Genomic DNA, 27,355 nt, shown 5'->3' on the forward strand with positions numbered 1-27,355 from the left:
TGCTTTAAACAAATAATTTGAGTATTTCTCTCATCAAGATGATCTTTTATTACCATCAACTGGTGTAATGATGTAACCTGCAGAAACCGTTAATGAAAAATACCCCCTACTGCATTAACTGACAGTCTGTCTAGAAGACAGACAAACAGAGTGATATAAACAGTGGCAAACAGTGCACCAATTATCCTCTCAGTGGTCCTGACTGTCAGATGCAATTTTCTTTTTGTCCCGTTTTCTGTCTGAACTTAACCAGACAGCAATAGAGGTGCACAGGACAGACCCCAGGAGGGTTTTGCATTGCGTAAACTTTTTATTTTTTTAAGAGTGTGCATCACTGTTTGCATGTCTTTATGACAACTAATTGTTTCTCACTCTCACACAGCACTCAGACTCTGATAGGCTTTGAAGTTATTTCCTGAAATCTCATTATTCTGTTATTGATACTCCACTAATCAAAATCATGTTTCTTACACCATAGGTTACAGTGGCATTAATTAGCTTCTTGCAAGCAATGCTCCTGGTGTATCTCAGCTACAAGGTAAGATTGTTGTCATTGTGATTCTGCCCTTGTGAGATTTCTAACCACTGATCTAAATTAAATCTGACTATTTCAGCTTCTCTTGGGTTGCTTAAGGGCCACTTTGCATCTTTAGTTCCCTATCTGTCGGTCACTACAAGTTATGTCGAACGACATATGGGGTCTCACTTGGGAGGCCAATCATCTCTGAGTTTAAGAGAAAATGCCAATGAAAATTGGCTAGTGGATTTAACATACCTGAGCCACTCCCCATGCCAACGGGTATAAATAGGGCGACAGGTGCATCTACTCATTAGATTTTTGCTTCAGAGCCGAGTAATTGATGTATCCAGTCTCTACAAATCTTTCATCTGTGTGTTCGAGAGCTGTTCCTGGTCGGTGTGACAGCACAGTACAGCGGTGTCCCTGTGACGGCGATTCCCCTGGGCGCTTCGGCTGAAAGAGCAGTTCCTAAAAGAGCAAATCACGGACGATTCGCGTCTTTTTCAAGATGCCGTTTCGTCCGTGTCCTTCTGGATGCGGTCGTTTCCTGTCTTTCGGTTGACGGTCACGAGCGTTGTCTGCAGTGTCTGGGCGACCAACAGATTCATGCATCTATTGTGGGCATATGAACATGGCAGCGCTGCGATCGCGTCTCTCACTCCTCAAGGGGAGTGCAGCAGACCCCTCTGTCGCCACCCATCCCGGTTACTCTGGCTCGAGCAGGGGAGCGCCGGCTGGCGCTCTGGGAGATCTGAGGGATACAGTGAGAGCTTCTCTACCGGGCCACGCCCCACAGACCTCTCGCTCCTCCCGCAGCGTGTGTCCCGTGCGGCTGCCGATTAATTCTGCTGGGCCGTCTTACAGCGGCCCCAGTGTGTCTTTCGGTCCTCTCGATCCTCCCTCGCCACAGACCGTTTCTGCGGTTTGCATTCGAGGGTCAGGCATGGCAGTACAAGGTCCTCCCATTCGGGCTCTCCCTGTCCCCCCGTGTCTTCACGAGGGTCGCGGAGGGTGCCCTTGCCCCACTCTGAAAAAAGTGAAAGTGAAAGTGAAGTGACATTCAGCCAAGTACGGTGACCCATACTCAGAATTTGTGCTCTGCATTTAACCCATCCGAAATGCACGCACACAGAGCAGTGAATACACACACACACTGTGAGCACACACCCGGAGCAGTGGGCAGCCATTTATGCTGCGGCGCCCGGGGAGCAGTTGGGGGTTCGATGCCTTGCTCAAGGGCACCTAAGTCGTGGTATTGAAGGTGGAGAGAGAACTGTACATGCACTCCCCCCACCCACAATTCCTGCCGGCCCGGGACTCGAACTCACAACCTTTCGATTGGGAGTCCGACTCTCTAACCATTAGGCCACGACTTCCCGTAACCACTGGGAAGTGGGCGTCAGGATCCTCAACTATCTCGACGACTGGCTCATTATTGCCCGGTCCCGAGAGCAGTTGTGCGATCACAGAGACTTGGTGCACTGGCACCTCAGTCAGTTGGGGCTTCAGGTCAACCGAGAGAAGAGCAAGCTCTCCCCTGTGCATAGAATCTCTTAACTCTGTATGGAGTTAGACTCGGTGAGTATGATGGCACGGCTCACCAGCGAGCGTGCCCAGTCAGTGCTGAACTGGGTACCACTGAAACACTTTCAGAGGCTCCTGGTGCATATGGCATCCGCAGCCGTAGTCACACCGCTCGGGTTGCTCCATTTGAGGCCACTTCAGCACTGGTTGCACTCCCGAGTCCTGAGATGGGCATGGCGCCGCGGTGCACATCGTGTCACCATCACACCGATGTGTCGCCGCCTATTCAGCCCCTGGTCGGACCTTGCCTTTCTACGGGCCGGCGTGCCCTTAGAACAAGTGTCCCGGCATGTTGTTGTCACAACAGATGCCTCCAACACGGGCTGGGGCGCGACATGCAACGGGCAGGCAGCTTCAGGGTCCTGGACAGGACCTCGACTGCTTTGGCACGTCAACTGTCTGGAGTTGCTGGCAGTGCATCTAGCCTTACGGCCGTTTCGGCCGCTGTTGCTAGACAGGCACGTGTTGGTCCGGGGGGCGGTCTACGATCACGTCGCATGTCTCAACTCGCCCGCCATCTCCTCCTCTGGAGTCAGACACGGCTCAAGTCGCTGCGCGCTATCCACATCCCGGGGGAGCTCAATCGTGCAGCCGACGCGCTCCCACGACAGCTCACCTTTCCCGGGGAATGGCGACTCCATCCCCAGACGGTTCAGCTGATCTGGAGTCGATTTGAGGAAGCCCAGGTACACCTGTTTGCTTCCCACAAGTCCTCCCACTGCCAGCTGTACTGTTCCCTGTTCCAGGCCCCCCTGGGCACGGATGCACTGGCGGACGAGGAGGACGAGGAACAGGTCCTGTTGGTTGCGCCTTACTGGCCCACCCGGACCTGGTTTTCGGAACTCATGCTCCTCGTGACAGCCCCTTCCTGGCGCATCCCCCAGAGGAGGGACCTCCTCTCTCAGGGGCTTGGCACCATTTGGCACCCGCGTCCAGATCTTTGGAACCTCCACGTGTGGCTTCTGGATGGGTCGCGGCAGACCTAAGTGATCTGCCCCCTGCGGTGGTAGACACTATACCGGTCAGAGTCATGCTTTCTTTCCTGCAAGAAAGGTTGGAGCGTGGGCTGTCACCCTCCACCCTGAAAGTGTATGTGGCTGCCATTGCAGCCCATCACGATGCAGTGGACGGCCGGTCCCTGGGGAGGCATGACCTGATCGTTAGGTTCCTGAGGGGTGCCAGAAGTTTACATCCTCCTAGGACACCCCTGATTCCCTCCTGGGACCTCTCTATTATAGGTAACACAGGGATGCGAGCGCCTTTCTTCTCCCAGTAGAGTCCCCCGGTTGGCATACCCTGGTCGAGCATCCTCCAGCACCCTCGGCAGTCAGACTTGGTGGAGCAGTCTGTCGCCAGGCCCAGTACTGGTGTTAGCATGCCCGGAGCTGGCAGTCGTTCCATCCCTACTCTAAGGTAGGACCTGCTTCAGAGACCCCTTCCATATGTTGTACTGCCCCCTGGGTCAGTCCATATCAGTATCTCCACGTCACCTCCCTACGGGTAGGATGTGGTCTCCGTAGCGGCCTGTTCCTAGGCTCGCTTCCCCATTGTCTTGCCAAGCTGAAAGAACACATAGGGAAGATTTGAAGCAATCTTTCACTAAAGGTTGAAATCCCTTCCATTAAGTTTATGTGGGCGGAACAGCAGCATGGCCTTCTCCAGCAGCGAGGTACTCACCCTTTGGCCCCATTCGGTAACAAGGTCAGGGAATTTGCGCTGGGGCTTTGGGAAGGTTACGACCTTAAGCGTAGCTTTTGGGGCACGCCACGGCTTGCCGACAATTGCAGCGCCACAGGGTTGTGACGGTGTTCAGGTTGTGGCGTTTTCCATAGAACCCCATATGTCGTTCGACATAACTCGTAGTGACCGACAGATAGGGAACGTCTCGGTTACGTACGTAACCCTCGTTCCCTGATGGAGGGAACGGAGACGTTATGTCCCCATGCCACAACCTTGAACCGGTCGCTGTTGCCGGGACACGTTCTCGGCTCCTCAGCGTAATACCTAATGAGTGGATGCACCTGTCGCCCTATTTATACCCGTTGGCATGGGGAGTGGCTCAGGTATGTTAAATCCACTAGCCAATTTTCATTGGCGTTTTCTCTTAAACTCAGAGATGATTGGCCTCCCAAGTGAGACCCCATATGTCGTTCGACATAACGTCTCCATTCCCTCCATCAGGGAACGAGGGTTACGTACGTAACCGAGACGTTCCCCAGTAATGGGAAGTGTACTTCACTTTTGACAGAAAAAACTTTTTCAACTTGTTTCTTTATTGATTTAACAAGAATAAAGCTGGGAGAATAATGCTGGGAGGTTAATCTTTGTTGCAATTAAAGGGTGCATCCCAGTTTGCACACTTACAGTATACTATGCAAAGATTTGTAGTGTACTTCCCATTTGTCATAATTTTAAAATCTGTGAAAATCACCACATCACATAAAGCCTGTTTTCACCACAAAATAAACAGAAAAGGTCATTGCAACTGACTTTTTTCAGAATTCTATAATTTTCCGACATTTTCTCAGAAATCTCATATTTAAACTTTTTTTTACTTTTTTTCCCCTTAGAATTCTGAAGTTTACATCTTGTAATTCTGTTTTTTGTTTCAGCTGTGGAAAATGTCATTTTGAAATTTATCGCTCAACGCTGACTTTCCTTCTCCGAATTGAAGGTTTATCAGTTTATCTCAAAATTATAAGATTAAAAATACCTTTTTTATTTTGCTATTCTGTTGTGGAAATGGGCTTCCATACAAAATAGTACAAACTACGTGCTATTTTCACACTATAAATTGGTTGCAATAATTCCCAAGTCACTATTTAGGACTGATTATTTTAGATTAGGATGTTTTTATTTTATTTATTTTTTTGTGCAATAAATTTGCATTAAATATGCTTTTTGTATGCTTCTGCAGTATAACATTTATTTTATTTCTAGGGGAATATTTGGGAGCAGATTTTCCAAATCTCCTTCATCATTGAGATGATCAATACAGTGCCATTCATAATTACAGTAAGTTATGAAGATATCTGGTGGACACAGAAGCATGTATCCAGTTGCTGCTGTCAAACAGAACATTGTTGAAAGTAATTGAGTACTGTTGGGATAGTATTGTTGTGATTGATGGTAATTATATGAGTAGCCATTGCCATTTGAAAGCCAGTTGTGATAGGGAATGATTATTACTGAAATGCAACAATTACAAAAAAGTAACAAATAACAATTTTTTGACCTGTATTCAGTGGGAGCAAATTATAGGATGTTTAATTCCTTTCTGCTGTTGCCATTACACATGTAAAAGTTATGGAGTGGAAAACAATACAGTTGTGCTTTTTGGTATAAATGTTTTTACTTTCTTATACTAGATTGAAATATGTCTGATACAGTCATCCTTCATTCTATGAGTGTCTTCTTTTCTAGATCCTTTGGCCTCCGCTGAGGAACATATTTGTTCCCGTGTTTCTTAACTGTTGGCTTGCCAAATCAGCGCTGGAGAACATGATTGTAAGTAGTTTTTGCAGCTCTGCAGTGCATTTCACATGCCTATGGGAAATCAAGTTGGGTGTTTTAGCAGAATAACGGGTGGTTTTTGATAATATTGCTTTGTTGGGAAGCTGTGCTTCATTATGCACTTGACAAATTCAAATGCATCATCAATGAACAAAAATTTGAGAGGGTGGCAGCGTTCCCTTCCCTGCCAGATGGTCGGGTCAAATGGCCAGAGAGAACCTGGCAGGGGGTATGTCCTTTTACAAATGCTTTAAGCAAAGATATTGGTTGAAGAGAAATACTAGCCATAACCAAAATGTAACATGGAAGAAATATTTCCCTATTTTACCCCAAAGTTTCCTTAAAATATATTGTCCTAGTGAGGTGAATATTATGAAAAGGCTGTCATTTAAGGCATGATCCCTTGGGCATGACATTTTAGTTAACATGTATATCTCATATATAATTGAGCAGTACAATTATTAAAGAGTATTCACATTTTTCTTACTACTGTATATTTTGCTCTATTACATTCAGCCGAATAGAGAAGAATTTGTTATTTAAGGAGCACTAGACCTTCATTGTACAATGAATGAAAGATAATGAAGGTTATTAAGTTCTCTTTAAAGCATACACTTAAATGGGCTGTCTTTCTATCAGAACAGGGCTTTTACAGTTATATCACGTTGCATGCAGTATGCGTTTTATTCTTGTACTTGTCTTGGTTTATTCTCTGAGGGATGAGATCACTTTCGCCTATCTTTGTTCCTTTCTAGAATGATCTCCATCGTGCCATTCAGCGCACACACTCTGCCATGTTCAACCAGGTCCTCATTCTGATCTGCACACTGCTCTGTCTGGTCTTTACTGGGTAAAGTTCTTTGATCTCTTACAACTCTGATGGTGCTTCAGCCTTTTACAGGCTTGGATCTAATGCAGCAAATCTGAAACAGTCACACTCAGATGAATTAACTGTCCCGATCATTAATGCATCAAATCATCCAAAAATATTTTTTACCCCTGCAGTGTCAAAACAAGATGCCACTGTTTTATTAGAAATTCTAAAACAAAATCTACCTGGTTGTTAATAGAGTACAGCAGTCACAGCTCACTTTTTTCTGCAGTCTGGGTTCTGGAAGTATTTCCCCATTCATTTTCTCTGTAGGAATTGAAAAATAAATCCTTAGTAAGGAGCCGTAAGCCATTAACTGAACCACCCAGCTCTGGCATGAATCTTATTATAAACTTTGTTTCAAAGCAAAAATGTCTTTGAAAATCTGAGAAAAAGACAAAGGTATAAGACTGTGAACTTTATGCCTTTTATAAAAACAGTGTATGTCATGTAGCCATCATCACAATTATAAATTAATTTTTTTTATATTTTCAAATAGAAAACAGTAATTTTAGAATGTATTAAAAATTTATTGTTTGACTATTTTTGCTGCATTTTATAAGTCTGTCTTGAACAGTAAATACTTAAATTGTTGAAAAAAAAAACAGTTTCTCTCTGGAGGATGTAAATGGTATTCTGAGTTTCAGAACAGAACTTTTGTGCTATATTTGGAAGGATTCATTATTTAAATGAAACAACTGAAACTTAAAACAAACTAAAATTGTGTTGTTTTTCGACAAAGTTGAAGTGTCAGTAGCAGAAGGTAGTTAAATTGTATTATTCTCAGGTGGTCAAACTACAGTAATTATTAGCCAATGTGTTTTATTTTGTATTAGCATATATTTGTATATATTTATCTGATACACTTTTATCAGTATATTGGGTATTGGTTCTGAATAAAGTTCTTACGGACTACAACTACCACAGAATGTAATAAATCACACAACTGTTACAGTCCCTATGTATTTACATTATAATTTAAATTGATGTTAGAATGTAAACCACACAGTGGTTTTAAAATTCCCATTTTAGACATGACATGTAATATGTTGTAAAGCAAAATGTGAAATCTTGAAATAATGCTAACCACAGACCTTATTTTACTCAAAATCGAAAACCATTTGAAATTCCAGAGGGAGCCCCTGGTGAAATGGCCTTCTGGGCAAGCCTATAAATTGGCATCATGACTGAGCAGCTCTATTGAACCCTATTCATGGAAAGAGCCTTGAAATGTCTTTCTAATGAAACTATCAACAGTACTATGATGCAAAATTTATCAAAATCACTATTTTCAAAATAGTTTCCTTAAGTTTTTTTCTAATACTCCATAGGGCTTGTGGGATTCAGCACCTAGAGCGGGCAGGGAAGACTCTCACACTTTTTGATGCTTTATATTTCTGCATCGTCACCTTCTCGACTGTTGGTTATGGAGATGTCACACCCAGAATCTGGCCCTCTCAGCTACTTGTGGTCATCATGATCTGTGTGGCTCTGGTGGTGCTGCCATTACAGGTGATACGACCACAAACAGTACAATCACTAGCCTTCAGTATTAAAAGAATAGTAAGGTCATCCAAGATATAGATTCATTTGTTGTTCATTGGAATAGATTTGGAAAAATTACCATTACATCACTTTCTTACCAGTGGATATTCTGCAGTGAATAGGTGCAGTCAGAATGAGAGTCCAAACAGCTGATAAAAGCAATCAATTAACATCTTGTAATAAAAAGAAATTCATTAAGATGTTTTAAACCTTTTTAAATACAAGTCCTTTATCCATATTCAGGCATCCATATTGATTTCTCTAGTGAAAGTCATCTTCCTTTAATCAGAAGAGAAATATGCACAGATCAAGCAGAATTTACGAGTCAAAAAGTCAGAAAAGACAGTTCAAATTTAAAACATCTAAATGATGGATTTGTTTTTTTAAAAACTTGCAACTTTTCACTTCACAAGATGTTAATTGTTGGACTGGTGTCCAAACTGGTGGACTGGATTATTTTGATGTTTTTATTGATGTCTGGGCTCTCATTCTGCCGGCACCCATTCACTGCAGAGGATCCACTGGTGAGCAAGTAGTGTGATGCTAAATTTCTCCAAATCTGATGGGGAAATAAACTCATCTACATCTTAAAAGGTCTGAGGGTGAGTTAATATTCAGCTAATTTTTGTGTGAACTATTCCTTTAATGCCCTGCCATGTTTAAATTTACACAGCTTAATGAAGAGAGACTGAGCACTTTTTGCATTTAATTTTTTAGATGATTAAAGCAGAAATAAGTGGAATGGTTAATAATATACTACATTTTTTCACAGTACTTAATTTTTTGTCTCCCATTTTGTCACCAGTTTGAGGAGTTGGCGTATCTTTGGATGGAGAGGCAGAAGTCAGGCGGAAACTACAGCAGACATCGTGCTCAGACAGAGAAACATGTGGTTCTCTGCGTCACTTCACTCAAAATAGACCTGCTTATGGATTTCCTCAACGAGTTCTATGCCCACCCGAGACTACAGGTACATACATCATCCCATATATGCAAGTGTTTATTTTTGCTCTGTGTATTCCAACAATTTGTATTAGAATCTAGCTCAGTATGTGATGGTAGTATCATTAATTATCTAATGTCTTGTAGGATTATTATGTGGTGATACTCTGTCCCTCTGAGATGGACATCCAGGTGCGGCGTATACTGCAGATCCCGTTGTGGTCTCAGCGGGTCATCTACCTCCAAGGCTCTGCATTGAAGGATCAAGACCTGATGAGAGCCAAGTAAGTTTTACAATTGTGGTTCTTGTCCCTTTTTTATATGCACATGCATTTTGAGCATGATTCAAGTAAGAAATGAATCAAATACAATTTTGGATAAACCTTTATAGACGTGTGATGTCCATTGACATTTTTAAACCAATTGGATTTAAATGCAAAAAAAATTTTTGTATCTTTGAATATGAAGTTGCACTATTATTGTTATTATTGAGAATATGAATGTCAAACAATTTCTTATTTCACACAAATAAACAACTGGGTTTTACTTATATGTAAACCACTAGCTAAAGATTTTTTTTTCTTTTGGTTATGCTTTCTCACTTGCCTGCCACTGAATTCACCTTCAAAAATGGACCTACAGTTAGATTTTCATTGAATCAGAGTCAGCTTGCAGTTTGAATTGAGGTTCTGACTTCGTGTTTGAGTCTATGAGAGAGCCATTATACTGATACAGACATCAGTCCAATAGATCAGCAAACTTATGTTACATTAAGTGATTCAATCAAGTCCTTTTTAAATACATTTATACTATCTCTAGATTACTGAGAACATTTGAGAATTGACCTCGGAATGAGATTAATATGGTCATGTAGAGATTCCATTTTCCATGTAGCCTGTCAGCGAGAGCTCTTGTGCATTCAACAGTGGGTTAAGAGTTACAGTACATTCACCAAAAAACATTTAAGGACAGAAGATATGGAGTGCAGTTCTTTATAACTGAACTGTTTTATATTGGGTAAGGTGACTTCAATGTCTATGAAGTGTAGACATCAATAAATTAGCATAATCTCATTATTCTCTGTGAAAGACAATGTGTGTTTCTGGCTTTTATAGTCTGAGAGTGAAAGAGCTGTTAGTAAACTTCAGTCATAAGTCACTTTTTCACAGTGATGTACAAGTACATCAGTGTGGCATTTCTATAATTTAAACTTGTATAGGCTTACTTATGAACTGTTTCCAAATGGAAGCTTTGGACAGGCTCCCAAAAAAAAAGAAAAAAAAACTAAATTTGTCTGAGAGGAAATTTGAAGAGTCAACCTGCAAGATCCACTCCAAACCTGACACCATTCTTAAAACCATCTGTTCCTTATTAAAGCAGCAAATTTAAGGAAAATATATATCTGCTTCTTCCTGCAGTGTAACTGCACTTAAAATCCTACTATATTCCTTCATTATAAATGCAGTGAATGTTTCTCAATATGCCCACTTCATATTCTAGAGCATGAATTTCCTGGCCAGACATGTAATCTGTGTATTTGGATGGGAAAGCTTGAATTTAAACTTTATTTTGTTAAAAGTATCTTTGTGGAAAAAAAGTAATTTTCTAATTATTTAAATGTGTTCATTGCTGCTGCATATTACTGGATGAATTATGCATGTTGTGAGCACTTTCCTTTTGGTAACACTTTAGAATAGGGAACACATATATTCACTGTTAAGAGTTTTCTGTAAACAAACTCTTAATTTGCTGCTTAACAATAGTTACCGGTAGTAAGGTAGTTGTTAAGTTTAGGTATAATGTAGGATTAAGAAATATGGTCTTGCAGAATAAGGCATTAATATGTGGTTTATAGGCAGCCAATATGCTAGTAATATGCATGTTAAAATGCAATTAGTTAATACTGAGAATTGGTCCTTAAAATAATGTTACCTTATTTTTGCCAGTAGTTATATCTCACACTTTTAGATTTAGAGAATGTTTTGGGTGTAAAACAGGCTCTATCGAAAGCATCTGTGACATGATGTTGATTTTTCTTTCTTTGGAAATCTATGCGACCAGGCATTTGTGCAGAATTGTGCACTGCAACTCATATTTTAACTGTTGTTTAGCTAGTTAGTACAATTTAGCTTGTCCCTGCTGCTAGACGCTGTAACTACATCAGCTAGTAAGAAAAAATGTATTATACAATTTCCCTGCATCTCCAGAGAAATTATTGAAATTTTTAACAGTATCTCTCAGTATGTTCTCACAAATGCTGCAGTTTACACATAAAACTGCACAAAAACATATTTAAGTACACTCACAATACTGTACAACGCAGGTCATTTTTTATCTGTAATTTAATGCAAAAATAAGCTGTTATATTTGCACTCTATGTGAATGTGTGCTTTTGCGATTTTAATGACTTTAGAGACCGTTAGATTTAGAGACCGTTATTCCATAATGTGGATTTGCAAATGTAAGTGGTCATGTCTGTTTACAGTCACAGAAAGTATAGATAGTGTTTGTGTTGTTGGGTTTACCAGTGTCTTGTGGATGGTTTTTGTTTGTTTTGTTTTTTGAAGATGCAGTGTGTATTTTGTGACATTTATCTTATTGTAGTGTCTTACACCAAAGGCTTCCATTGTATAAGCATTAGACTAAATTTTTAATTGTTTCTACAAACTGAGGGAAGAGTCAAAATGATTTACTGTGGTAACTGACATCATGTCACAGATCCTCTTGACAGAGTTTAACAAGAACGTGGAACATATCTAGAAAGCAGTAAGAGTGTGAAAACCATCTAAATATTAATGGCTTTTACAATGAGAAGAAGCATCTAAATCTATAGTGTTTTGCTGGAAGTGAGGCTAGCATACCGTGAAATTGCCCGTCAGTACTGACTGTGAGAAGCATTTTCAGCGAATTAATGCATACACACATGTGCAGGCCTTCAGGAGGAATTCACTTTACATCTGAGTGACACTGCTGTGTAACGATGTTCTGTGTCCTGCAGGATGGACGATGCCGAGGCATGCTTCATTCTCAGCAGCAGAAATGAAGTGGACCGCACCGCAGCTGTAAATATAGCCTCATAATATAGTTCCTTGCCAAAAGTAAAAGGTATTAGGGCTGCAAAAACAACTCTGTAAATAACTGAGAAGGAGAATTATCATAAATCCTATCTCATTATCGATTAGTCGGGACTTGGAGCTCTGTATAGAGAATTTTTATCAGTAAAGTAGTTGTTAATTTATGTTAAAAAGCACATTTTTTAAATGTGAGCTGCAGCGGATGAATATACAACACACGTTTTCCCAAGCAGAGAAACTTTTTAAAATAAATCAAATGAAGTGCAAGTGCAAAATAATTTTTTTTTAATTATTTTTTACAAATTTACTTTATTAACAAATTAAACATAATATAAACTCTAGTATGGAATGCAAGCAATTATATTTTTAAATGAACAGTAACTTGTACGTACAGTAAAACAGTAAAAGCTAGTGGGAAATTTGAAACGGATATTGTAATATTATTCATAATTTGATTATTTTGTTTTCATCATTTAAACTATGATGACTGTGAAGTTTTTTCACTTTATATTGTAGGCCTAACTATTTCAGATGGTTTTGTTTAACCAGTTAATCAAATAAATTATCAACAGATAATCTAATTGTCAAAGTGGTTGTTAGTTGCAGCTCTAAAAGTTATTATTGACACTTATTGCATGTATTTCAGAGTGAATATGAACCTGTGATTCACTTTACAAATACAGTGAGTGATATTCTCACTTAAACTGTATTTAATGGCAAAATGAAGTGTGCATATCATATTGTAAGAATGATGCCTGCTCTTACAGGATCATCAAACCATTCTGCGAGCATGGGCTGTGAAGGACTTTGCTCCAAACTGTCCTCTATATGTCCAGATTCTCAAACCTGAGAACAAATTCCATGTCAAATTTGCAGGTTAGTTATTTTTTTCCTTCTTCAGGTTGACTCATTTTATATGCAATCAGAAAATATTCATCTGTCCATATTCAAAATTTTAATTAGGTCGTGTTTATTTACAAAGTCATGATTTTTGGTCTTTTGACCAATGTTTATGTAATTTTTATAGTCCATTACTTTTAATACAAAAGAAAGTCAACAAAAATCGAACATTTTAAATGGCTTTTGATTTACAAACATAAAATACAAAATTAAAAGTGTGAAATATTAAATCTTCTTAAAGCTATCTGTTAGCAGCTGATAGCTTATTTTATGTAGCCTACTATAGATGGTGTGTGTGTGTTTCCTGTAGTTGTACAAATAATAAATATACATACATCTGCATTCTACACCCTCTGTCTTCCAAGTTATACATCCTCTTTGAAATGTTTCATAGTTATGAGCAGTAGTTTTTTATGTCTAGCATGGCCTCCACTCTTTTGGGTCACTGCATGTGTGTTTATATGTGTTCATTTAGCAGATGAAGTGAAGAATTAAGAGAGAATAATATGGCACTTTGCGTGTGCAGTGTTCTAAGAGCATTTAATTCAAACACCTTGAGAAAGGTAAATAATGAAGAAAAGACATTTAAAATAAACCGCTTTAACTCACTGGCATATTAAAAATTTTAATGCAAGATTCTTGTTTAGTTTCTCATTTTTGTGTGTAGCACAGAATTGAATTCTTGATCCATATGTTCAGATAAGAGTAATCCATGGTATTACAGCAGTAGCCTTGATAAACAGTACATTGTGATTGTGTGGTTTTATTGTGAAAAATGGTTGTGATATTAAGATCTTTGAGTTATTTGTTAAATGTTTAATATGGTATCAAATGATCGTGTTGGGTTCTGTAAAAGCATTATTATAGCATTGCATTTAAAGTGGAAGGGTTACACATACCCATACTGTAAATACAGTCATGGCCAAAAATATCGGCACCCTTGGTAAATGTGATCAAAGAAGTCTGTGAAAATGAATTTGCATTGTTAATCATTTTGATCTTTTATTTAAAAAAAATCACAAAAAATTATCCTTTCATTGGATAATAAGAATTTAAAGTGGGGGGAAATATCATTATGAAATAAAGGTTTTTCTCAAATACCCCCTAGAAATTCTTATGAGTAAAATATATCTGAAGTATATTCCCATTCATAATTGAAATTTTGAGCACTCCAGCATGATTATATTCATGAAATTATCCAGCCATGGCTTCCTGTTTCACAGAAATCTAAAGAGGAGGGAAAACAAAAGACCTAATTCCCTTAATCATCTATCAAAATGAGAAAAACCAAAGAATATATTTCTGATGTGCAGCAAAAGATAATTGAGCTTCACAAATTAATGAAGTGGCTTTAAGAAAAGAGCTAGAGCTCTGAAAATTCACATTTCCACCTTCAGGGCAATTAAGAATTTCCAATCAACATAAAATGTTACGAAACTGCCTGGAAGAGGACGTGTGTCTATATCTTCCTAATGTGCAGTGAGAAGGAGAGTTTTAGGAGCTAAAGAATCTCCAAGGAACACAGCTGGAGAACTGCAGATAATTGTTGAGTCTCAGGTTCAGAAAACCTTTTTAAAAAGTGTCAAACAGCACCTACATCACCAAGGGTTTCAAGAAAGATTCTCCTAGCTCATCCAAAAACAAACTAAAGCATATTCAGTTATCAGACATGACTGGAACTTTAAATGGGACTGGCTTCTATGGTGAGATGAAACTAAAAAATTAGCTTTATAGCAGCAAACACTCAAGATGGGTTTGGTGAACAGAAAGATGAAAAGTACCCCATGTGTACAATGAAATATACTGCTGTATTTTGATGTTGTGGGCCTATATTTCTGCTGGAGGTCCTGGACATCTTGTTCAGATACATGTCATTATGGATTCAATCAAATACCAACAGATAAAAAATCAGTAAGTGACTGACTCTGTTAGAAATCTTATAATGGGCCATGTTTCTATCTTCCAACCGTACAATAATCTAAACACAAACCTCAAAAACAACACAGAAATGGGTCTCTGAGCTCAAAACCAAGCTTCTGCTATAGCCATTCCAGTCCTCTGACCTGAACCCTATAGAAAATGAGAGGAGTGAACTGAAGAGAAGAGGCACCAACATGGAGCTGGGAATCTAAAGAGTCTGGAGTGATTCTGGATGAAGGAATTGTCTCTGATCTCTTGTCAGGTGTTCTATAACCTCATCAGGCATTATAGGAGAAAATTTAGACTTGTTAAACTGTCAAATGGAGGTTTCAAAAAGTATTGAATAAAAGGGTTCCATTAATTGTGGCCAATGTGTATTAGAAAAAAACATTTATTTCATAATGATATTTCCCCCCATTTTAAGGATACATTTTTGTGAATTTTTAAAATAAAAGATCAAAAGGATTAGCAATGCAGACTAATTTTCACAGCCTTCTTTGATCATATTTACCAATCGGGCCAATATTTTTGGCCATGACTGTATATCAAGGTTAACTAAAATTAACTCTGATTCCATCCAGTTGGAGGATGTCAGAAATGTTTGGATTTTAGAGCACACATTGTTTTCATTTGTCACGTCTCTTTAAGCAAAAGATGCAAACTCTGTGTGATTTTTTTTACTTTAAAGTCTGGTAGTGTGTGATCCTCCTCAGTTAGTGTATGATGCCCAGTATTTTAAGATCTGATCAGTTTTGTTCCATTTCATTTTTTTGTTACAAGTGTCTGCATGTAATGAAACCAATTTGAGCTGAATGAATAAGACGACCGAATCCACTCTAGTTAAAGCTGTTCTGATGAAGTTGACGTTATGTTGATTAGTGATCTGGAGTGGTAAAGTTGGATTTATGTTAGTTTTTTTAAACACTTAGATTAGGGCAGTTCACTTGTGTGGTGAAACCATTTTTTGTCTCCAAATTTCACAAGAATGACTGATGTCATAGAAGTGTTTATAGAATTCAGCAGGGAGTTCGTATGTGTATGGTGCTTTATCATTTGAGGGCTGTTGAAATTCAATTCATTGAAAATCTAATGTCGTTGAAATTCATTCCTTTTTAACGGAACATCAGTTTTTAATATTTGTTCATTACTGTTGTGATCCAGGGTGATTTGATAAGTATGAAATGAATATTTGACCAAAGTCATAACAACCAGTGCATGATTATATTACATTACGTTATAAATTCTCACACAAATGATGTGTCGGTATGTTTTGTTTGTTAGATCATGTGGTGTGTGAGGAGGAGTTCAAGTATGCCATGCTGGCCCTCAACTGTGTGTGTCCAGCCACTTCTACACTGGTCACACTCCTGGTGCACACGTCTCGTGGACAGTGAGTACTGATGTCTTCCTTTTTCCCTGACACTGATCAAAGAGAAGCGTTTTCTCAAATGCTGTTTATTTTATTGAAGGATTTAATAATGAATAATGGCACCTCACTTAACCTTTCCAATTCTGTGTTCCCTAACAATTAAAAGTGTCACAAATAATTACTCAGGGCAGATTTGTGAACAGAGCCGATCAATGGCATTAAACTTCCTGTGATCATTTCCCAGAGGAAGACTGACCATGCATACACCTGAATCTTTTTAATATAAAGACCCTCTCAAATATTCTCACAATAACAGTAATATCACATTTGCTGAAACAAGGTTTGGAGTGTGATCTTTGTGCTTTGTTTGACCTGTCTGCTTGGGGTTTCAGGGAGGGACAGATGTCTCCAGAACAGTGGCAGAGGACATATGGCCGTTGCTCTGGGAATGAAGTTTACCACATTCGTCTAATGGACAGCAAGTTCTTTGGCGAATATGATGGGAAGAGTTTTACTTATGCCTCCTTCCATGCACATAAAAAGTGAGTGATTGTGGAACATTTACTTTGAGCTGCACAATTTACTATTGGGAGGCATGTGAAGTGAGTTATGTATAAACCCTCCTAAAAAAAAATCCACAGCTGTCAACTGCCTGAGCATACTGGTATTTTGTACATTTTCTTGATTTTTTATAAAAAAATTTATTCCTGTAATACTGTTGCCACTCTGCACACAGCTGTTTTAATTTTACAATGGTTTTAATGATAACTTTAAAACACATTCCCTGTACAGTCGTGGCCAAAAGTTTTGAGAATTACATAAATATTGTAAATTGGAAAAGTTGCTCCTTAAGTTTTTATAATAGCAATTTGCATATACTCCAGAATGTTATGAAGAGTGATCAGATTAATTGCATAGTCCTTCTTTGCCATGAAAATTAACTTAATCCCCAAAAAAACTGTCATTAAAGGACCTGCTGAGATCATTTCAGTAATCGTCTTGTTAACTCAGGTGAGAATGTTGACAAACACAAGGCTGGAGATCATTATGTCAGGCTGATTGGGTTAGAATGGCAGACTTGACATGTTAAAAGGAGGGTGATGCTTGAAATCATTGTTCTTCCATTGTTAACCATGGTGACCTGCAAAGAAACGCGTGCAGCCATCATTGCGTTGCATAAAAATGGCTTCACAGGCAAGGATATTGTGGCTACTAAGATTGCACCTAAATCAACAATTTATAGGATCATCAAGAACTTCAAGGAAAGAGGTTCAATTCTTGTAAAGAAGGCTTCAGGGCGTCCAAGAAAGTCCAGCAAGCGCCAGGATGGTCTCCTAAAGAGGATTCAGCTGCGGGATCGGAGTGCCACCAGTGCAGAGCTTGCTCAGGAATGGCAGCAGGCAGGTGTGAGCGCATCTGCACGCACAGTGAGGCGAAGACTTTTGGAAGATGGCCTGGTGTCAAGAAGGGCAGCAAAGAAGCCACTTCTCTCCAAAAAAAACATCAGAGACAGATTGATCTTCTGCAGAAAGTATAGTGAATAGACTGCTGAGGACTGGGGCAAAGTCATATTCTCCGATGAAGCCCCTTTCTGATTGTTTGGGGCATCTGGAAAAAGGCTTGTCCGGAGAAGAAAAGGTGAGCGCTACCATCAGTCCTGTGTCATGCCAACAGTAAAGCATCCTGACACCATTCATGTGTGGGGTTGCTTCTCATCCAAGGGAGTGGGCTCACTCACAATTCTGCCCAAAAACACAGCCATGAATGAAGAATGGTACCAAAACACCCTCCAACAGCAACTTCTTCCAACAATCCAACAACAGTTTGGTGAAGAACAATGCATTTTCCAGCACGATGGAGCACCGTGCCATAAGGCAAAAGTGATAACTAAGTGGCTCGGGGACCAGAATGTTGAAATTTTGGGTCCATGGCCTGGAAACTCCCCAGATCTTAATCCCATTGAGAACTTGTGGTCAATCCTCAAGAGGCGGGTGGACAAACAAAAACCCACTAATTCTGACAAACTCCAAGAAGTGATTATGAAAGAATGGGTTGCTATCAGTCAGGATTTGGCCCAGAAGTTGATTGAGAGAATGCCCAGTCGAATTGCAGAGGTCCTGAAAAAGAAGGGCCAACACTGCAAATACTGACTCTTTGCATAAATGTCATGTAATTGTCGATAAAAGCCTTTGAAACGTATGAAGTGCTTGTAATTATATTTCAGTACATCACAGAAACAACTGAAACAAAGATCTAAAAGCAGTTTAGCAGCAAACTTTTTGAAAACTAATATTTATGTAGTTCTCAAAACTTTTGGCCACGACTGTATACTCTTCTGTTTAAAAGTTTGGGGTGGGTAAGATTTTTTTAAATGTTTTTTAAGTCTCTTATGCTGACCAAAGCTACATTTATTTGATAAAAATGTTAAAAATGTTACATTTAATGTATTTTGAAATGTAATTTATTCCTGTTATGCAAAGCTGAATTTTCAGCAGCCATTACTCCAGTCTTCAGTGTGACTTGTTCCTTCTTGTCAAATCATAATGCTCAGGAAAAATTTCTTATCAATGTTGAAAACAGAATTCTTTGATGAATAGAAAGTTTTAAAAAGAACAGCATTTTGCTCCATAGTCACATCAACATCGTCCTATCGTCAGCCTGTGAGATCGCTGATACACAGTATTAATTTAATTATTTACTTTAGCTTCATTGCCAGAGAGTGAAGCAATTCCAGTGTAATGCTAAACGCAGCCCTAATGTTAGTGTAATCTATTAAGTACACATCTTCTTGTCCAGTACCTTAGGGATGTCATGTTATAAATATTTTTAATATGATTGAATTTGTATATAACATGATTATTTATTCTAGCTCAGTTATTCAAACAGCAGTTACAGAACATGAGCAAAGAATCTCTTATAGTTACATCATACATATGTCTGCACTTTGTTTGCAATTTGTGAGAGAGCAGGTTTCAGTCTGTGTGCACTTGCACTGAACAACAAAACTCTGGTATTTTAGCGATGACTCATCTGAATGGCTCTGATTGGCCATTCATAAAGTAAACAGAATTGTGTGTGATTGGTTATAATGTGAAACACTGTAAAAACGCGCAAAAGAAATATGATGGAACAAACTAGTGTCTATTCGGCACAACCCCTCTGCAATTTCTTTCTCTATTAAACCAAGTTAAACACCCCAAAATCATCTGTTCCTTAGGTATGGCGTCTGCCTTATCGGCACAAAGAGAGAAGAGAATAAGAGCATACTTCTGAACCCCGGCCCACGCCACATCATGTCTGCCACAGACACCTGCTACTACATCAACATCACTAAAGAGGAGAACTCTGCCTTCATCTTCAAACAGGAGGAGAAGCACAGCAAAGGGCTGTCGGCCACCGGCGTGTATGATGCCCCCTCTCGTCTCCCGGTGCAGAGCATCATCGCAAGCATGGGTGAGGGAACAGATAGTAGTTCATCTACCTGATGAAGTGAAATCTTAATGAGCCTAATGAGTTTCTTGAAAGATGCACTGTGTAATTTCTGTGCCACTAGCAGCACCAAGCGGAAATACGAAAACAATGGCTGATTTAAACATTAGTGATGTTGTTATTGTTACATAACACAGCCTAAACAAATGGAGCACAAGTTTTAATTTGTTTACATCAGTGCAGCCTAAGGGTTGGTTTCCATATGGATGCCATGTCAGTTAGTGGTATGAGAGTAACATTCAGAAACAACATTGTCAGGGTGAATTTATCAAATTAAAGAAGTTTGAAGTCATGCTCATGATAAAATATACTTTCTTTCATTGTTTTTCCTTTGTTGAAGTTGATCAGTCTACTTCATATGGTAAGTCTGAGCATGTGGTTTAGAGACACATAAGACATCATTAGTGGATGTCTGTGTAAATGTGAACATTTACAGAAACCGTTCTCCCCCCCTTCATTCCTGTTATTTTGTGGAACTCAAAAGCTCAAGGCTTTTGCCCTGCAAGCTTTTTACATTGAAAATGATTTTTTTTTTCTTGATTGGGCTTGGAAACTGCTTTTGCATTTGTAAAATATCCCTGGCTTACTCTCTACTGTAATTATTTATATATAAGGAATAAGTTAATTATGTTTTCAAGACTGCTCTTAAAGCCTTTAACATTTTGCAAAGGATCAATTTTCTGCATTACAGCAGAATTTGCGTTCAGAACATTTTCTTCCCTTCAGCATTTTTAAATGAAACCTCATGGTGCTTAAAGATTTTGGTTGCAAAGCACTGATTTGAAATGTGCAAATCAGTATTCATTCATAAAAAGTAATAAATCAGGGTTGAGGTCAACTTCAGTGCATTTAAGAAATATTGTGATGTAATTAAATATTTATACCATCTACTGTATACGTAGGCAAATTTTCCTAGTAACTTACACAAGATTTTTCATTTTATTCATTGTGCTGATGGAAAAGAACTGGAATTGACCTCAATTCTGAGTCATCAAAAATTGATGTTCATCACTCAGTATTTCTTTGGCTGCTTTCATTGCACTGTAAATAGCACAAAAGCAATTGACGTTTCAGATCAGACAACAGTTTTTAGATCATTTCATCGGTGGACACATCAGTTTCCTCACACCACACTTTTCCAAAGCTTGCTCAAATAGGAAAAACCTCAACGCTCATGGCTCATTTGTTTTGCATTACAGGAACCGTGGCCATTGACCTGCAGAACCCAGATCCCCCAGCTGACAGCATTAAACTGACCCTGCCCACAGAGAACGGAGCTGGGAGTCGTAGACCCAGCATTGCCCCTGTGCTGGAGATCGCTGATTCCTCTGCAATCCTGCCTTGTGATCTTCTCAGTGACCCCTCGGAAGATGAGACCAACCAATCGGATGAGGAAGGAGCACCAGCCTTAGAGTAAATACCATTTTAAAAGTACAAAATCAGTGTGATTTCTCGGGAAAATCGTGATAGAATCGTTTGTCTTTGACTTTTTAAAGAGCCAGCAAATGTGAAAGACATGAGCCTTGAATCAAATCTCATGTGGATAGCGGCGCTACTTAGGGATGTAATGATTAACCACAATCCGGTTGAAAATCGATTCAAATATGTTATGATTCAAATCAGTTGAGATGCCAAACAAACCGTGATACAATTTGAGTAGGAGTTTATATGGATGTATTTCTGAGGGGAACTGGCTTCCTTTGGAAAAGTTTATGTGAAATTTTCTTTTTATCTTTCCTCTGAACAATGCATATTAATATAATTTGTTCATAAGCAGCTCTGCTTTGTTTACAGCATAACCCAGGAAGCACTGTATCATTGCTGTTCATGAGTGCCAGCTGCTGTCAGAGAGTGAATCTGCGTCTCGTTCAGCTCGTCTGCTGTTTCGTTCAGATGTTTCATGTAGTATAGTTTCACAAAACTAAAGTCAGACAAATTTCTAAATTCTACAATCTAATTTACATTAAAAACTACTCATGTTGCATGTATGCCGCATCTGTGTTTGGATCATGATTAAAATCCAGTGGTTGCCTCTCATAATTTTAAATGTAAAGAGCCCAGACAAAGACTTAGTTTGTTTTGTATTTGAGATTTCTTTATTTGTGTAACTTGTTTGATTTGGGTTTTGTTTTTAAATGTCAAATTAGTTTCGTTATATTTAAATTTGCAGCAACTGCCTAATAAAATTACATTTTTTCATTTACAGTATAATGTCTTCAAATCTCAAAATCGTGAGAAAATCGAAACGTGAAATCAAAATCGTGAATCAAATCATTAGTTGAGTGAATCTTTATATCCCTAGTGCAACTACTATCCTAAGCAAACCCATTTTTAACTGGCAGACAATAAAATGATGAATAAAATATTCAAGTACAGCATCAGGAAAACCCTGTACACTTACACTACTGTTCAAAAGTCTCTTCTGCTCACCAAGAAAGAAATATTATTACTATATAAAATTTTATTTATTGCTATGATGGCAAATATGAATTTTCAGCATCATTACTCCACTCTAAAATGTCACATGATTCTAAAGAAATCATTCTTATTTGCTGCTTAAGAAACATTTATTATTGTCAGTGTTAAAAACAGTTGTGCTTTTTAATGTTGTGGAAACTGTTATAATGTTTTTCAGGATTCTTTGATGAAGGTAAAATTACAAAGAACAGCATTTAAGTTAAATAGAAATTTTATCAAGTTATCAGTGTCTTTACTGACATTTCTACTGACATCAATTTAATGCATCCTTGCTGAATAAAACTTCATTTTTATGTTACCTCTATGACTTCTAGTTATTTCTTAACTGTGCACTCTCTCTAGTGTGATTTTTGAATTACATTTTATAGCTTTTAGGAAGATCAGATGAGCCTTAAACGTATTAGTTTCTATAAGCCTTTCAGCCGTCACGCTGCAGAATAATTACAGCGTTTGCATGTCAGTCAGAGCCGGAGGAGACGTGGACCGGTTCTCTCTCTCTCTCTCTCTCTCTCTCTCTCTCTCTCTCTCTCTCTCTCACACACACACACACACACACACACTATTGATAAAGTCTAAATCTCTTCTAGAACAGCACTGAGTCTGTTGTGAGCAGAATGAGTTGGTGAATATCCCTGCTCTGCTGATTCTTCAGTGCTCTCACAGTGCCATCTACTGATCATTTACATCCAATGCTTTCAAAAATATATAAAGCCGTTGTAGACTGATTGATGTCAGCCATGTGCTGTATATGCATTAAATGGAAACATTAATTGTAATTAATACTCATACTTGTTACATTTTTATATCCTTATGCTTTTTCAAGGTGCATTAAAGGCTATCCTCCAAACTCCCCTTACATTGGAAGCTCCCCAACCCTTTGTCACCTTTTGCAACAAAAGGCATCATTCTGTTGCCTACGACTTGACAAGGTGAGTGTATACCTCTTAATTCACCCTTAAATACTGAAAGCAATTCAGCTTAATCAATTGCTGTGGCATAGTTTGATGAAAGAGAAAATTGTGAAGTTTTAACTGACTTATGTAATGCTAGTATATGTATATGGAGGGATTTAACAGTCTGAATTAAATAATGAATTTGTTATTCATTATTTAATAAAAAAAAAAAGTGTATTACATGCATTATTTATTTATTGCAACATTGTATGATGCATTTAAGAACATTTGTGTGTGCATGCATTTACATATAATGCCTTCAAACATTTAGAGCTGATATCTGCATCATTTATTTCAGTCCATTAAACACTTGTTTTTGATTGCAGGGTTGTCAGCACAATAGCTTTGAAGATGCCAAGGCATATGGTTTCAAAAACAAGTTGATTATCGTTTCTGCTGAGACAGCGGGAAATGGCCTGTACAACTTCATAGTGCCGCTGCGTGCTTATTACCGACCCCGGAAGGAGCTGAATCCCATCGTGCTGCTGCTGGATAATCCGTGAGCGAACTGCCTCATCAGTGTTTCAACCCATGTTACTGTTCATAGTGATGACTTTAGACTTTGAAAGCCAGTCGAAAGCAATGCTTAACCCAACTCTACCACTTAAAAATACTTCCAGGCATATTTGCATTAAAAACTAATCTCAGTTCACACTCTGTCATGTATTAGATGGAAATCCTTATGTATTATACTGCTCTCTAATGCTAAACTCTTTCGAAAGTGTTGTTCATTTTGCTCCATGTACTCTTTCTTTCAGTAATGCAAAATAGTGCAAAATAGGGTACCATTCTTTATTCACGACTTTAGAATCTTCCTCAGAGTTTCCATGGCAACTCTGAGATGTGTCAAAATCCTTTTTGCAATTACCTGCTTATGTGTTTTGCACAAGCTTTTAGCCTGAGAATACATTTTTATAAGGTTGTTTGCCAGTGCCAAACCTTTTAAGAACTTTAAAACTGCAGCTGTGAGTGGATTAGCATTTTCAAACTGCTCTTCCCCTCCATTTCCAGGCCTGATAATCATTTTCTCGAAGCCATCTGCTGTTTCCCTATGGTGTACTACATGGCTGGTACCATTGACAAGTAGGTCTTTAAACATTTCACTGCACAAACACAACCCGAAATGGATTTTAGTCCGGTCTGAATGGTCCATTTGTGCTGGTTTCTGTCATAGTTTAGATAACCTGCTGCAGTGTGGCATCATCTACGCTGATAACCTGGTGGTGGTGGATAAGGAGAGCACGATGAGTGCAGAGGAAGACTACATGGCAGATGCTAAAACCATAGTCAACGTGCAGACCATGTTTAGGTACATCGTATCCACTAACAGCAAATTGGTTGCATTCGTCTTCAAGCTGATGTCTTTCTCTACATCAGCTGAAAATGGCATTGGGTACTAATTACTTTGGCCGAGTTTTTCCTGCACAACTTCATTTTCGTCCTTGTTTTCCTGTTGTTGTGTCCTATTGTAGGTTGTTTCCTAGTCTCAGCATAATCACTGAGCTAACCCATCCTTCTAATATGAGATTCATGCAGTTTCGTGCCAAAGACTGCTACTCCTTGGCTCTCTCCAAACTTGAGAAGGTGTCTTCTTAACAACCTCACCATTTCACTTATTATCTAGGTCCAAAAGTCTGAGATGTTTTGAATTTTTAGAATTGATTATTTCAGTCATTGTAAATTATATTGATGATAACAGTGTGTAAAGTTGAATAAAAAAAGAATGAATTTGAGAATGATTCAACCCCCATGGACATGGAATTAGTTTGTGTAAAACCTTATATCACATGATCTAGAAATAGGGCAGAAATAATAATAAATAATCTAAATAATTTGTTGTTTGTTTCTTTGTTTGATTGTTTTTATTTTTTCAAGTTTAAATTAGATTTTGCGTTTCAGACTTTTGGACTCCAATAATAATTTATAATCATTCTTCCTAGCAAGTAAACAGTTTAACTACTCTAACCAGGCATAACATTAGCCTACTACATTTCAGACTTTCTAGGATATGAAATCACTTTCTTTCTGAATCTTTCTGAGTGATTGCCAGATGGTCTCAACATCTCTGAATCATCAGCGGTGGAAAGAGCCATCAATCTTTTGTTCTGATCTTTTTCCCTTTCCTCCAGATAGAGAGAGATAAGGGCTCCAATCTGGCATTCATGTTCCGCCTCCCATTCGCTGCAGGCAGAGTGTTCAGTATTAGTATGCTGGATACTCTCCTTTACCAGGTGAGTAATAGATCAGATGCACCTTCTGCTAATACTCTACCAAGATATGAAACATTTGGCGCCACCTTGTGACACTCTGATATATATTATATTCAGTACACTACTGTTCAAAACATTTGGGAGGTTAGTAAGTTTTTATTTTTTTAATTATTGAATGCTATTATTCAGCTAGGACAATTATGACAATAACATGATTTCTATTTAAAATAAATGCTGTTCTTTTGACCTATTCATCTAATAACTCATCAAATTTCAGTTTCCAGAGTAGAACAGTTATTCTGCAAACTAAAATTGATTTCTGAAGGATCATGTGGCACTGAAGACTGGTAATGATGCTGAACATTCAGCTTTGCCATCTCATGAATAAATTACATTTTATATAGATATATATCACGAAATTACAGTTTTTACAGTATTTTGATCAAATGAATACAGCCTTGATGAGAACAAGAAACCTCTTAAAGAGTTAAAAAATATATGTATTTTCATCAAAGAATCCTGAAAAAATGTAAAACATTATGCAGCTCAATTGTTTTTAACACTGATGTGTTTCTTAAGTTAAAAATAAATAAATATCAACCCCAAACTTGTGAACATTAGTGTATGTATGTACAGTATATATATGGCATACTTGTTGTTGTTTTTTTTTAAGTTGGGGGTCTTCAAAAGGAGGGCTGCTGTGTATGAGTGTGTGTGTAGTGTATTTTTTGTTTCTCCACACATTTGATGCTCAAAACTAAGGGCAGATTTTCATCTTTCTGTGGAGTAGAAACGGAGTACCTTGAGTGGCATTTGCAGTAGACTGTGATCCTGTTTTCCTACCCTCAGGCACTGAGTGACTGTTGAGTCTTTATTGATTGTGAGGTCTGGATATCATCTGTGTGCTGGGGACTGCTTCTGTGTTTATGCAGTTTCTGTTTATCCTCTAGTCTTTTGTGAAGGACTATATGATTCTCATTGCAAGACTCCTGCTCGGTCTAGACTCCACCCCGGGCTCCGGCTACCTCTGTGCTGTAAGTGTACTCAAAAACAGAAACACACCCACACAGCCGCAGCAGCCAGTACGTCTGGTATCATTGCATGCCTTTTTTTTTTGCAAACATTATGCAAGCCATTGTTTCAGTTAAAATGTTAAAGCTGGTTATTTGACCTTGTCCGCCCACAAATCTGTGGTGTTTAAATGAAGCAGATGGTGTAAAAATATCATCATGTTTTAAAGGCTTAGTTGAATGTGATATGATGGGCAATATGGGTGAATTTTTTTTTCTTGCTTGATTTTCTTTATTCAAAATTATTAATATTTAAAGTGCCCCTATTATGGGTTATAAGTTCATAATTTGGTTTTGGGAGTCCCCAACAACAGATTGACATGCATGCAAGGTCAAAAAACTGAAATTAACTTTAACCATTGATTTTTCCCAGCCTCGTCCTTTGCCACTTAAAAAAAAAACTTGGATTTACCCTCTTAGCATCTTCTCTACCTGATGCTAACCACAGGAATTCGCAGGGTTGCCAGGTTTTCACAACAAAAGCTACCCAATTGCTGTACAAAACTAGCCCAGTCGCATTTCGAGGGGGGTCTCACAGTAAAAATTGCGTTCCGGGGGTCAAATTTCCCAGGTCTTTGCGTGCAACAAAAGGGTGGTTAATATGCTGTTTCATGTTGACATCACCGTGAAACAGCTTGGGATTCGTTTATAAAATTATTAGTTTAAATGATTGATTCAACTCTTTCTTTTGAGAGATAATACCTTTATACACTGTGCACTTTAAAACTTTGCAGGATGTTTTCATTCACTTAGAGCTGTGTTACACACTAAATGAAAAGTAGTTTTCAAAAATCCCTAATAGGGGCACTTTAATTGATATAAATGGTTATACCTAATTACTCATTTTACTAAACTAAATTCAAAAACTAGTAATATGACCTGAATGTTTCTTAATAATCTTCACCCTTCACTTTTGA

General features: G+C 38.5%; 1 protein-coding gene across 9 annotated transcripts in view; it reads left to right on the forward strand.

Annotated features, from left to right (window-relative positions):
* Window positions 1-27,355, forward strand: part of LOC132140952 (potassium channel subfamily T member 1-like) — a 104,142-nt gene that overhangs the window by 70,199 nt on the left and 6,588 nt on the right. For 6 of the 9 annotated variants that reach the window (XM_059550052.1, XM_059550055.1, XM_059550053.1 and 3 more), the window contains 21 exons: window positions 479-538; window positions 5,045-5,119; window positions 5,528-5,611; window positions 6,373-6,467; window positions 7,820-8,000; window positions 8,839-9,003; window positions 9,123-9,259; window positions 11,974-12,037; window positions 12,817-12,925; window positions 16,151-16,259; window positions 16,631-16,780; window positions 19,456-19,691; window positions 20,068-20,088; window positions 20,927-21,140; window positions 23,029-23,134; window positions 23,485-23,657; window positions 24,170-24,241; window positions 24,333-24,467; window positions 24,631-24,742; window positions 25,288-25,389; window positions 26,319-26,402. In XM_059550052.1, the coding sequence (XP_059406035.1) occupies window positions 479-538; window positions 5,045-5,119; window positions 5,528-5,611; window positions 6,373-6,467; window positions 7,820-8,000; window positions 8,839-9,003; window positions 9,123-9,259; window positions 11,974-12,037; window positions 12,817-12,925; window positions 16,151-16,259; window positions 16,631-16,780; window positions 19,456-19,691; window positions 20,068-20,088; window positions 20,927-21,140; window positions 23,029-23,134; window positions 23,485-23,657; window positions 24,170-24,241; window positions 24,333-24,467; window positions 24,631-24,742; window positions 25,288-25,389; window positions 26,319-26,402 (2,484 nt within the window). The remainder of the gene's footprint in view (window positions 1-478; window positions 539-5,044; window positions 5,120-5,527; window positions 5,612-6,372; window positions 6,468-7,819; window positions 8,001-8,838; window positions 9,004-9,122; window positions 9,260-11,973; window positions 12,038-12,816; window positions 12,926-16,150; window positions 16,260-16,630; window positions 16,781-19,455; window positions 19,692-20,067; window positions 20,089-20,926; window positions 21,141-23,028; window positions 23,135-23,484; window positions 23,658-24,169; window positions 24,242-24,332; window positions 24,468-24,630; window positions 24,743-25,287; window positions 25,390-26,318; window positions 26,403-27,355) is intronic. The other 3 variants (XM_059550054.1, XM_059550056.1, XR_009433852.1) reach the window with 2 other exon arrangements.

This window comes from Carassius carassius, chromosome 5, assembly GCF_963082965.1.
Source record: "Carassius carassius chromosome 5, fCarCar2.1, whole genome shotgun sequence".
Classification (NCBI taxonomy): Eukaryota; Metazoa; Chordata; class Actinopteri; order Cypriniformes; family Cyprinidae; genus Carassius; species Carassius carassius.